This window comes from Ahaetulla prasina, chromosome 8, assembly GCF_028640845.1.
Source record: "Ahaetulla prasina isolate Xishuangbanna chromosome 8, ASM2864084v1, whole genome shotgun sequence".
In the NCBI taxonomy this organism is placed as follows: domain Eukaryota; kingdom Metazoa; phylum Chordata; class Lepidosauria; order Squamata; family Colubridae; genus Ahaetulla; species Ahaetulla prasina.
Genome location: NC_080546.1, coordinates 44,860,144 through 44,872,774, shown reverse-complemented (window position 1 = coordinate 44,872,774; position 12,631 = coordinate 44,860,144). Strand labels below are relative to the sequence as shown.

The window sequence follows — 12,631 nt, the reverse complement described above, 5'->3', positions numbered from 1 at the left end:
TACAAGCATTACAAAAATAGTCATAAAGATTATATTCTCAGAGAGGTATTAAAAAAAATATGTTCCGGATTATTACACATAATACTTGTGTTTGCAAATAATCCAAGGCAAGGCAACATCACTTCTTGTATTATTTTTTGTGACGTGAAGGTGAAAACATGAAGGTTGGTAAACAATCATTATAACTGGGAAGCTCAGAGACATGAATGAGTAAGATGAAACAGTGTAGCTGCGGGGAAGAAACTCCACTCCGGGTTTTTCTCGTCGCTTTCTGAGTGACAGATTGACATCACTGAAGGCGTGAGGAAGGGTTGAGGTGGGGGCTCTCTGCTGAAATGCTGCCGTGCGGAGTTTAGCTCATTCTGAAACAGCTACGCTCGCGTACAAAAGAGCCTGCGAAGTGATAGCTGCAGCGGGCAAAGTCAAGCAACTGCCGTCTCTCCGAGCAGGCGACTTGGATTTAATTCTGTTCCCGTGGGATTTAATTTAAGGGAACGGCTCCTAACCTTTGCATTCGGTAATCATGATCTGGAGGTTTTTGCAAGGCTTTCGGAAGTAGCTCAGGTGTTGTGTGTGTGTGTGAGAGCGAGAGCGAGAGAGAGTCACTAAATGCGCGCGTCTGTAAGTGGGTGCAACCAACTTCTGCTTAAACGCTGCCGGCCTTTTAAAATAAATTGATACTAGTATTTACCAGTATTGGCATTCGTGAGTTTTTGATGGTTTAACGATCTACAAAGCCACCCTTAATAAGTAAAGCAGCTATGCTGTTTCAAATACAGGGACTCTTGAGGTGGGGGGTGTTTAACGAATGCCAAAAAAAAAAAGGGGGGCAATTCGCCATTTGTCCTCCCTCCGCGAAATCTTTTTGCAACCTTTGTACCTTTTCGGGTTACACGGGTGTTCAACTCAAACATCAGCTATGTGCGTACGTGTGTGTTTGTGTGCGCGTGAGAGAAGAGGTGGTATAGTGACTAGGACTACTACTCCCTCGTTCTCCCCCCCCCCAAGTAAAATTGGTGGTGCAATCAGCCTGTCAACCAAGCTGCGCCAAGAAGCACATGGTAGCTTTGCTTCTTGCCTCTTCTGTTATGCCCGCGAGGATGTCTTGCGCCTCCTGGTTGCATTTTTTATTGATGTTGGATTTCCTCCCCTCCCCCAGGCATTTCCCTTGCACTTTGCCTCGCTTAAGGTTGGAGCGGAAAGCTGCGGGCCAAGGACCATGTGGTGAAAAGAAGGTTGGAGTCGAGGAAGTGGTTGGACTTATCTGCTACACGCGCGCCTGACTGGGAGGGGAAAATCTGCGCCTCCAAAGGGGGGGGGAAAAAAAGAAAGAAAGAAAAAGCTCCAACTTGGCGGAAGGCAGGAGGGAGAACCGAGCGTGCCGCAGCAAGCTTGCTTCGCGAAAAGGCGGCTACTCCTTTCTGGCTGATTTTTTTTTCTCCCCCCCCCCTTCTCCGAAGTCGTTCGCCGCTTAGGAGCGACCCTCTCCGGGGCTATTGTGGATGCGGCGTGTGATGGAAAAGCCGTAGCTCGAATTTGCAAAACCAGTTCGGCCTCTTCTCCTACCGACTACCGAAGAAACCTCGTTGGGATTTGCTCTTGGGAGAGAATTTCCCGAGTAGCGAGTTGCAGGGCAGGGGCGCGCAGTGTAAGCAGACACCCCTTTGAATGTTGGTGTCCGGAAGGCGAGCTGTTTGGCGGGGCGAACGAGTCGGGTTGCCTTTCGTTCGAGGACCAGGATTTTGCGAGCGCTCGGCGCGAGTCGAGAGAAGGCGAAGAGAAACCAACTTGGCCTCTCGGATCCGACGACAGCTGGAGAGCAAAGGTTGGGGGTGGAGGGGGGGCCGAGAAGGTTTTCGCCCTCTGGAATGAGTTTTCCTGCGCTTTAAGACTTCTCGGATCCTCGCACGCTACCTTATGGATTTAACTTAGCAGGGAGGTGCCTTCACGCGGATTTGGCGTTCAAAAACGTAAGTTTTGTGCCCGTCCCCTTTCTTGTCCTAACTTGGCTTGCAAAATGGATTCTCGCTGCCTTTTTTTGCACGTGTGGCGCTCAAGTATTCAGCAGGTGCCCTGGCATTTCCCCTTCCCAGCAGAGGAGTTTTCTGTGGGCCCAGTTTGAAGAGGGGGAGCCGAGGGTGGCGCTGCGGTCGCTGGAAGGGCTCGTTTGGGTAGATTTCCTTGGCTTAAAAAGAGGCGGCTGCGATTGTCTTCCAGCCCAGATTTGCTGGGCTCTGAACTTGTGGCTTCGGACAAGGCATATAGGCGTGCATGTTGTAAAGTGAGGCGGCTGGATCGAAGGGTTAAGACCTGCCGACCTTTGCTGCCAACTGCTTCCGTGGTATGAAGTATGGTAGAAGTATGCCCTTATTGGACCGTTAGAGATGTTTGGTGCCGATGCCTGGTCTTTAAGCCTCTGCTCTGATGTCCTTTGATAAGCACAGGTGACAGTGGAAGGAAATCATTTTGGATTGTTTTTCCCAGACAAGATGAGGCCGGAATAAGTGACCAGGTTGGGTCTTACTTTTACTATTACTGTTTTATTTGCATGCTTGCACATATGTTTCTGAAAAGTGTCCTGCCCAGCCCTGTCAGAGTTCCCTTGTTTATTCTCAAGAGCAGAGATACGTTCAGAGAAGGGAGCATACAATTGTGTAACTGTCTTGGCCACATACTGTAGGGGTAAAAGAGATTTTTTTTTAAGTGATTGGATTTTTTTTTATCACACGAATTAGAGCTCTACTCTGCTGCATGCAGTTTTTCAGATATAAAGTGTGTGGAGGACAGTTGGATGTCATAATAATCCATACTAATTCCATGGATTTTATGCCAAGAGCAGGGTCAAGTTTTTGCTTCAGATGGTTTACTGAGTAATCCCTAACCCTGTTTTTTTCTCTAAGAACACAGATCTTAAAAATATGTCTTGTGTGTGCATGAACTATGTGTAGTCAATAGTGGAGGGATTTTCCCTTGCAATGTGGGTGAGATTCTAGTGGGTCACTGAAGAGGCATGGAGGCTACAAGAAGGAAATGGTGTTTCAGGCAGAGATAAAAAGGCTTCCCTGCCCTCCCCCACCTTCTTAGAAATCATTGAAGGGAAAAGGGAGGGGGGAATCCCTGCATGCTCAAACTAGCACACACAAATCTTCCATATTTGCCTTGAAAGGTAGGGGAGGCTGTGCAGCTTTAAGCATTGGAAAGTCCGCCCCCCTGAGGTAATAGTAACCTTAGCCGATTCCCCTCCTCCTCTGCAAATGGGGGTGAAAAAAATCCCTTGTTTTCATTCATAACTTTTTCTTCATCCATCCCAGCTCTGCATTCACTGCTGCCTCTGAGCTCAGATTGCATGTGGGCAGTGCAACCAGTGCCTCACCAGCCTGCTCTTCTCCGTTTCTCTAAAGTCCATGCAAAGCAGATTTTTGTAGAGCTTGTTCACCTTCCTACCATTTTGAAGGCTAGTAATGAACTAAATCAAGAAACATGTCAGGCTTTTCCCCACAAACCAATCCTTAAGATTTGGAATCATTAAGACTTAAAACTATAAATAAAAAACCCTGATTTTTGGTATTAGTTGTATGCTTATTGTTTAATAGAAAATCAGTTGTCTGTTTTGTTTAGATTTAATCAAGCTATAGCATCCAAAATGTGTTAGAAAATAAGTACTCCGGTACAAATAATTTACTTCCAAATAAACTCCACTTTTAAAAGAAGGAACACAATTTCATTCCATCTTGTTGTTTCTTGTAAATACTTAAGATTTTTGAATGCCACAACTGTAGAAAAAATCATCTAATTTCCAGACTTCTCTTTTATCCCCGTAGCATTTTTTTTTTTTGATAAATTCTAGAACTTTATGGAAAGGTTGCTTTGTGGATTATATTTGTCTTTTGGCCTTTGGTTGGTGTGTGGGTGTATAACAATGTGTTTCCATAAGTATGTGGAGAGTAGGGTAGCATTTTTGCTGGAAATCAGTTACTTAATTTGTATAATTACTAAATGGTAAGCTTCCGTTTATAATTATACTACCACAGTTTCAAATGCTGTAGCCCAATTTCTGACTTCTGTTTGGCCTTTCAAAGCAGCTCACAACATGATGTATATAAGATGCATACAACTTAAATGAAAATTTAAAAATAATGTAGCCTGTGTTATAAAGCAAAATATGTGACTTGCTATATTTAGTTCCAATTTTTTTCTCAGCTGTAAACTAGCTGACTTTCAGCTTTTTTGTACTGAGGTTTGATGAAGAATCTTTGCACATTGAAAGTTTATGTGAAATTTTAGCCATATTGGTCAAGTGCTGTGCAACATTATCATTTATTTTACACTTATTAACTCAGGTGAGAAATTATGGGGATATTTTTCCAAATCATGGGCTGTATCCCATTCAAAATGGGCATTGTCAGAAATTATTGTCTCTATATAGAGCACTTTCCATAAAAACCTGTGTTAATTATTGTCACAGTGGTCTCAAGAAAGCAAATAGGGATTCAAATTTCCCTTTCACCTTTCTTTTAATATTCAAATCTTGTCTACTGTATGCTTTTTTCATGACAAGTCATGATAAGGTCTTTCTCCCCTCCAGTGTCTTATTTACCCAAAGAACTGCACGTACATTTGCAAAGATCTGATAAATGTAGTGGATTATTTGCCTATCTCTTCTCCTGATAATCTTTTCCTTCCTCTACCGCCTTTCACATCCTGCATTAGGTGCATGGCTACTTGGAAAGATGTTGTGTAACAGGATGTGTTTACATCTAGTGTTTTGCTCTAACAAGCACTAGACATTGAATGTATGTATGTGTATACATTATATAAATGCACGCTACCCAGAAATGATTCACATACTTTCCCCATTGGTAAATTGGCTTGAGGCATCATGGAATTACAACTAAAAATACTGCTATGCTGACAATGTTTAAAATAAGGAATGGTCTTAGAATGCAGCTTTGACAAGTAAAACTGACTACCAAAAATCCAATTAAGAATTTTCATATCTCGTTTTGTTTAGAATTTGAATGTCTTCTATCAGTCTTCCATCTGATAGAAACTTGGTGTGGCTTTGCATGTTTTATGTTGCAATTTGCTGATAATTGGTGGCACGGAACAGAAGTAATAATACTACTATTGCGATAGCATGCGAGGCAGTAAAGAATTTACTTTTGATCAAATGCAATGGAAACCATAATATATATGTATACTATCATAATATACTTAAAAAGGAAATTTCACAATTTACTAAAAAGCAAAATGCTTGTTTTTTAACCACAAGAAGACTTTCAATATATTTTGTTCATGTTGTCATCTAAATTGGTATACACTTTGGTATGTCTAACTCAGGGTAATTCCCCATCTGTCGCTATTAGGATATTGGGGCAATATTGTGGCTCGTTGTAAAATGTTTCATTTCTTTTCCCCAAAACATCTGGGAACTTATTCCTCTTTCCAATTTTCTCCCTTTCTTTTAGGATTTCAGATGCATGCCCAGTTTCTGGTTAATGCCAGAATTAGAGACCACTACCGATGGAGTCCACAGGTCAGCATGGAAACAGCAGTTCGTTAGTTGTCCATCAGCAGCTTTTTCTGGACAACCGACAAAGGTTGGACTATGAAAGAGATATTCAGCCAACTGCCATTTTGTCACTGGACCAGATCAAGACTCTCAGGGGCAGCAATGAATACACTGAAGGTCCATCTGTGGTGAAAAAGTCTGCTCCCCGGACAGCTCCAAGACAAGAAAAACATGAAAGGACTCATGAAATCTTACCAATAAATGTGAATAATAATTATGAGTCCAGACCCAGCCATCCTGGACATGTGCTACATCAACACAACTCAAGGGTTCCTGTTTTGAGTAGATCTACAAGTACTGGAAGTGCAGCTAGTTCTGGAAGCAACAGCAGTGCTTCTTCAGAGCAGGGCCTTCTATTAAGATCACCACCGTCAAGGCTAGGCCTGGGTCAGAGATTTGAAAGGCCAATCAGGACGCAACCCAAACCATCATCTTTGATTGTAGAGGACCTGAAGAGTCCTTTGAAAGAGGATTCTACTCAACATAAGTTCATATGTGAACAGTGTGGGAAGTGCAAATGTGGAGAATGCACAGCACCCCGGGCCTTGCCTTCTTGCTTGGCCTGCAACAGACAGTGTTTGTGCTCAGCAGAAAGCATGGTGGAATATAGCACCTGTATGTGTCTGGTCAAAGGAATCTTCTATCACTGTTCCAACGATGATGAAGGGGACTCATATGCGGATAATCCATGCTCATGCTCCCAGTCACATTGTTGGTCACGGTACCTGTGCATGGGGGCCATGGCTTTGGTTTTGCCTTGCCTGCTCTGTTACCCTCCTGCAAAAGGATGCCTAAAACTGTGCCGTGGGTGTTACGATTGGATGAATCGTCCAGGATGCCGATGCAAAAACTCCAATACAGTTTATTGTAAGCTAGAAAGTTGTCCATCAAGGGGTCAAGGCAAGCCTTCCTGATTTCTGGAGGGAAAGATCCAGTTCCTCAGACACCATCTTTCAGATAGTGGCTGACTTTTCTGTCTTCATGCCCCTTTTTTTCTTTCATGCCCAAGATCTTCTCTCACTTCTGTTGTTTATCTCAATGAAGGGCAAATCTGAATGCATTGGTCTTTGGTAAGTGTGGCTCATGTGCTGGTGTCTTTTTTCATCTTGGCAAGTCATCTCAGGACTCTGAGTAATAGACTCCTGAAAGAAGTAATGAGGGTACTGGGTTTTTCTGAAGTCCTTTATTCTGCAAACAACTTTCCAAAGATGCTGTTTTGTTTTGTTCTATTTTTAACTAACTTTAATAACTTTCAAGTGTTTTTTTTCCCAACTCTTCCCAATCCTCTTTTTAAAAAAGGCTGCACAATCCAGTTATTTCCCTTAAACAAAGTGGAAAGGAAAGAAATATGGGTTGAAATTTAGCAAACCTAAGTCTTCCCCCCCCCCATTTTCTTAAATTAACCACTTGCATTTTGCTTGTTCCTTGTCCACTATTTTTGTCAGTCCAGTTTTTACGTATTTACCTTCATTGCCCCATTACTGGTTTCTTCATAAGCTTCTATTGTTTTCAGATATAGATATAGTTTGCTCTTTCTATATATATATATATACATACATATATATACAAGCCCTATCTGTCACTTTTATTTTGATACTAAAGTTGGTTTCTCCATATTTGAATAATACAGGTAGTAATACAATTTAAGTTGTATAAGCCACCTTTGATTTCTTAACATTTCTAATTTCTGTGGTTTAAAAAGTTTAACTCATCCTCAGCTCAATAACTTTCCTCCTCTCTCTTTATTGCCTTAGCCACATATTGTGGTGCTTTTTGTATATTTTATGTAAAATCACAAAGTTGAATTCTGACTATTTTTAAGACAAAGGTCTGTTAAAACTTTTTTATTGTAAAGAATATTTATTATGTAAATCTCTATTATTTTATGATATTTATTATAAAAAACTGTTCCAAAAATGTATTCCTGTCTGAATATTACAAAATATCAACATTTAATGAAAATAAGGGTGATACAAGGAAAGTATGTATGTTAAACTATAATGCAGAAAATATAATAATTAATTAAAATGTCTTGGGTTCTTTATTTGTTAGTAAAACTGTTTGTTCTTAGCAGTATTAGAAGAAAGACTGTATAGTTCTTTACCACTTTCCTTGGAGATGACCCACTGTACTCAGTGGGACTTCACTTCTGAATAGGCTTGTATAGGATTTCACTGTAAGACCACTGCCACTTATTTCTTTTCTGAAGTTTTCATGACTGTGAAATCATTTTTTAAAAAATAATCAGATTTTTGCTCTGAAGTGTTTTTCAGCATTGTTGTATCTTGCTCATTTGAAAACATACACACCGCAAGCTATATTTGTGCAACTATAGAGGTTTTCATAGACTATACATTGATTTTCATTCTTTTTTGTTTTTGAGAAGATAATTTTTTTAAGGTGTGAAAATGAGATACCAAACCTTAATAAACGTTTGGGAAAGAAAAATGAGAATTTCTAAATACCTCATTTTTCAAATTATGTTCATGGTTTTTCCTCAAAAGATTAATTCTGTTTCCAGAATTCCGAATAAATGATTCTTGTGGACCTATTGGTGCATACTATATTAATAAAATATATTTAATTGAATTGATACCACTGAACCTGTTAGCTGATGTTCTTCACACTGGTTGTCTTGCATCTAAGCTCCTTACAAGGCATTTTAAAAATAACATTACCCATAGTGAAAGTGCTTGCTTTCTCTAAAATAACCAAGCATGCCTGTCCCTATTTAGAAATCCTGTGTGTTATTTAACTACACTATGCGTAGTATAATTCAACCAGCTTAATAAAACACATTTATTTTAAAACTTCTAAATAAAAAACAAAAAGGCAATATTATAGTGAGCTTTGAAGCTTTCAGGTGAATCTAGTTTTTAAACTGGCTCATTATGGTTCTCTTCTAGCTTCCTAATGATTACACAGAAGATTTCATAAGAATTAGTGTGTCATTTCTCTCTTAGTGATGGTCTGAGCCCTTTGCCACAACTATGCATAAGGATGTAGCATTCACTTGTATCATCTGGGACTAGTGATACCTGACATGTTTATATAAACTGCCTTCATTGCTGTGCATTTTTCATGGAAATATGTTTCTGCACAATAGTTCTTTTTGGTTTGTGTCAATAACTATACTGTTGATCATGCTCTATTCATTCATGTGGAGGATCTGAGTAAGTTCAGCTCTTGTGATAGAAGCAAAATGGGCTCATGCAGTGTTTTTCTTTTCATTGAATTATTAAAAACATTTATGTAAAAACACTCACTGTATGTTAATCACTCAACATCAAAACCTTCCCTTTTGTGAAAGGAAAAGTCAGTTTACTGAGTACTGATATTTTATCATTTGATTTCCCTCTATCTTGATATCTCACACTAGCACTTTAATTTAACAAAGGCAAACTCAAAGTCAAGATCAATCCATGATGAACTCCTCTGGATGTGTTGCTGTTTGTGGAAGAAGGGGTGAAGAAAAAATTACCCCACTTCAAAATCTTTGGTTTATCTAGTCTTTGCACTTTCTTTGAATATAGTAGAATATTCCAATCTTTGCATACAAACTTTTGTGCCCTGGTTTTATCAAAATATTTAATAAACATGGTCTTATTTCCAGTTTTCTGGTAGCTTTTTTTTTCCCCAGAAGAAAATACTTTTTTTTCTAAGGGACTGTGGTTCTAGGTGCTCTGATTATGTGTAGTGATTTTTTTTAAATTATTGCCCTGCTCTGTTGTATCTGAGAAAAGTGATGTTTCCTATAAATTGTTGCTTTGCTACTTTTATTGCTTTATAGAATTTAGCACAAAATCCCATCCTTTTCCTACCCTTAGAAATGCACAAAGAAGCACTGGCCTTGTAGTAGAATTGCATAAGTATTGGTCTAGGAATCATTCTGAGTATGGATAGAATTGCCATACATGCAGCTTTTTATTCAAATACTGTAATTTCACTGTCATAAAGTTGGCCTTAAACTAGCCTTAACATACTAAGGCTAGCTTAAGGTCTTATACATCATAAATTAATGGGTCTGTTTTGATTTTGTATTGATTTGTTTCAGGGAGAAGTTACTGATTAGAAGAACTGATTCTAGCTAGGTACATGAAACATTAAAATGATCTGCAATGTACTATGTAATGTAACCATACAGTTGGGAAAAGTGTCAAATTATATGCTAGTGGTATTGGGACATGGCATGCCCTTTCCAGTTCCAAAACCACAGTCTACTTTGCTTGGAAAAGTAAACATGTGACATATTCCCTATTAAATATCAGACTAAATGACAAGCCTATAACTTCTAAACGATAAAAAAGCTCATGTACATTTTAAAGTTTGGATTTGAAGTAGATTTCTTTCAACGTGATTAAAATAGACATTGTCAACATTTTAGCATTATGACCATTTAAAATTCTAAGAGTTTCTGTGACCCTCTCCCAAGTAAAATAATGACTGTTAGGGTTGGACAAGAAACAAGTACTTTTAATCATTTATTTGCAGGCTTTTTAAACATTGAATTGCCATAACTAATCTGAATGTTTGCATAGACAGCATGAGAAGCAAAGCCTAAGTCAGTTTCTAACGTGTTTCTGCTTTGTCTGTCCATCAAGGTTTTTTTTAAAAATCTACTCACCTCTAAAATTGCTCTTAACCTCCCAAAGATTCTTAACCCATAATTTGAGTAGCCTGGAATTACAGTAAATCAAAGATTTTTTAAAACAGCCAACCTCTGGATACTAGGTGGGCATATCTAAAATTACTTTTTGTGAGATGTATGGCCATATAAAGAAGATGAATGGTTTTATCGACAATATAGAATAAGGTTTATTATTCTGTTTTGGTTGGGAGGAGGTGGGTTGTGGGAGAAGGATATACAGTCTATATGTTTTCTGGTAATCTCCCAAAGTACAAATCATATGGTACCATGTTTATCTTTTGATTTTAACTACATTTAGCTTGAAATTACTGCTTGCTGAGGACAATACAGATTGAATATGATTTATAATACCTAAAGTATATGGTTGAATTTTCAGATGGTTGAGATACAAGGAAGTTATATTTTAAAGGAAAACTAATTGTCATCTATTATCTGTCAGAAAAAGGTTTCTGTAGCTTCCAGTTGTGCCTTCAAAGTTAAACATATCAAGTCACAAACATAGATTTTTTTAAGTAGTCAAGATTTAAAAGTTGACCCACACACTGTCAAGGACCCTAGGAGTACTCATTTCAAAAGATCTAAGTCCCAGAGATCACTGTAACATCATTGCAAAAAAGGCATTAAGAGTTGTCAATCTTACTTTGCAAAGTTTTCTCTCTGGTAACGCTATATTTCAAACTAGGGCATATAAAACCTTTGCCAGACCTATACTTGAATACTGCTCACCTGCCTGGAGTCCTCACTGTATTTCAGACATCAATACATTAGAGAGGGTCCAGAGATATTTTACTAGAAGAGTACTCAAATTTTCTGCTCAAAATAAAATTCCATATCCCACCAGGCTTGAAATTTTAGGTCTGGATAGCCTTGAACTACGCCGTCTACATTCTGCCCCATACTTAGTTCATAAGATTATTTACCAAAATGTTCTATCTGTAAATGAGTACTTTAATTTCAACCTTAATAACCCAAGGGATAGATTCAAATTCAATGTAAATCGCTCTTATCTTGTAGGAAATATGACTTCTGCAATAGAGTAGTAAATGTATGGAACACTCTACCGGATCCTTTTGTTAGTCTCTCTAATCCCCATACCTTTTACATAAACTGTCTTATTGTGGACCTTTCATGTTTCTTAAGAGGTCCCTAAGGGGGCATGCATAAGGCACCAGCATGCCTACCATCCCTATCTTACTGTCCCCATTTATTAATCATTCTATGTGTTTATGGCTATGGCTATCCTTTTTTTTGTGCCAATTTTTTTCTTGTGTCCATGTCTATGTCTATACTGTTACTTGTTTCCTTATACTTTTTGACAAATAAATAAATAAGATTTATCTAGTTCATGGAATGATGGAATGTGTATATATTCCATCGGATGGAAACTAGGAGAAGGAAGGAGTATGTTTACCATCTTGAGTTATTTATAAAGTGGGGATAAAAATCAAATAAAATACGCATTTTGTTTTGATGCTAGGAGCTTTTCCCAACTGGTGGTTTACAGCAGCATCTACACCATCTAGATCATGGGTCTCCAACCTTGGCAACTTTAAGACTTGTGGATTTCAACTCACAGAATTCCTCAGCCACTTGGCTGAGGAACTCTGGGAGTTGAAGTCCACAAGTCTTAAAGTTGCCAAGGTTGGAAACCCATGATCAAGATATTGTTTTCCTTTTAGCAATACTACTGGGTTTAAATTGTCACAACCATGAGAAGGATGTGCTAAAAGACATTAAAAATGGTTTTAGACTCATTGAAAGTCAAAAGTAAGAGAAAGATTGATGGCATCCATACTATTTAGTTTTAAAGTTTGAAATACATGCAAATATAAAAATGCTGAAAATATCTGAAAATAAATAGGTTCTATTATCTGAAAATAAATAGGTTCTAGAAGAAGGAATCCACTGGATTCAGCCCATTTTAATTCATTGTTCAGCCTGTTTTAATTCATTGTTTAAGCATGGTTTTCAGGTTCCTGGGAAATCAAGCTTTAAAAAAAATTGCAATGATTTTTATTATTTGTTGGGTTTTTTGAAAACTAAATCTGGCAATCAAAGAAAAAGTTGCAATTGGAAGATATCTTTTTAATTTTTTTAGTTACGGTTTGGTTAAACAGCCAGACTGGTTCACATCTGGTTTTACATGCTGATAATGTGGGAGGTTAAGTATCCTACAGTTAAGAGTCTGCAGTGCACTGACAAAACTGGTTGGATGTGAGTGTTGATCATAAACTGAAGGGTAACAAGAACTTAGCTCTAGAAAATTCCCAATACACCATTTAAGAATATTTAAATTGATCCTGGGCTCAGAATAAATGACACAGAAGATAATGAAGCATATCTATATTGGTAGGCATATTGCTTTCAAAAGATACCAATGTAATTTTATATTACAATTCTTTCTTTTCTAT

The 12,631-nt window shown here is 38.3% G+C and overlaps 1 protein-coding gene across 3 annotated transcripts; it reads left to right on the top strand.

The window, feature by feature from the left end:
- Positions 1 to 329: 329 nt before the first annotated feature.
- Positions 330 to 8,167, top strand: SPRY1 (sprouty RTK signaling antagonist 1). Of its 3 annotated transcripts, XM_058193220.1 has the most exons (3): positions 331 to 517; positions 1,160 to 1,970; positions 5,469 to 8,167. In XM_058193220.1, exon 3 carries the CDS (start codon positions 5,524 to 5,526, stop codon positions 6,484 to 6,486), a length of 963 nt encoding a protein of 320 aa, XP_058049203.1. In that variant the 5' UTR covers positions 331 to 517; positions 1,160 to 1,970; positions 5,469 to 5,523; the 3' UTR covers positions 6,487 to 8,167. The 3 variants fall into 3 exon arrangements, with proteins under 3 accessions (XP_058049205.1, XP_058049203.1, XP_058049204.1); XM_058193222.1 differs by lacking the exon at positions 1,160 to 1,970 and having other exon boundaries at positions 330 to 517; XM_058193221.1 differs by lacking the exons at positions 331 to 517; positions 1,160 to 1,970 and adding an exon at positions 2,050 to 2,512.
- Positions 8,168 to 12,631: the final 4,464 nt, after the last annotated feature.

Excerpts from the sequence above, each read along its gene's own strand:
- SPRY1 (XM_058193222.1), top strand. The coding sequence starts at position 5,524 with ATGGAGTCCACAGGTCAGCATGGAAACAGCAGTTCGTTAGTTGTCCAT.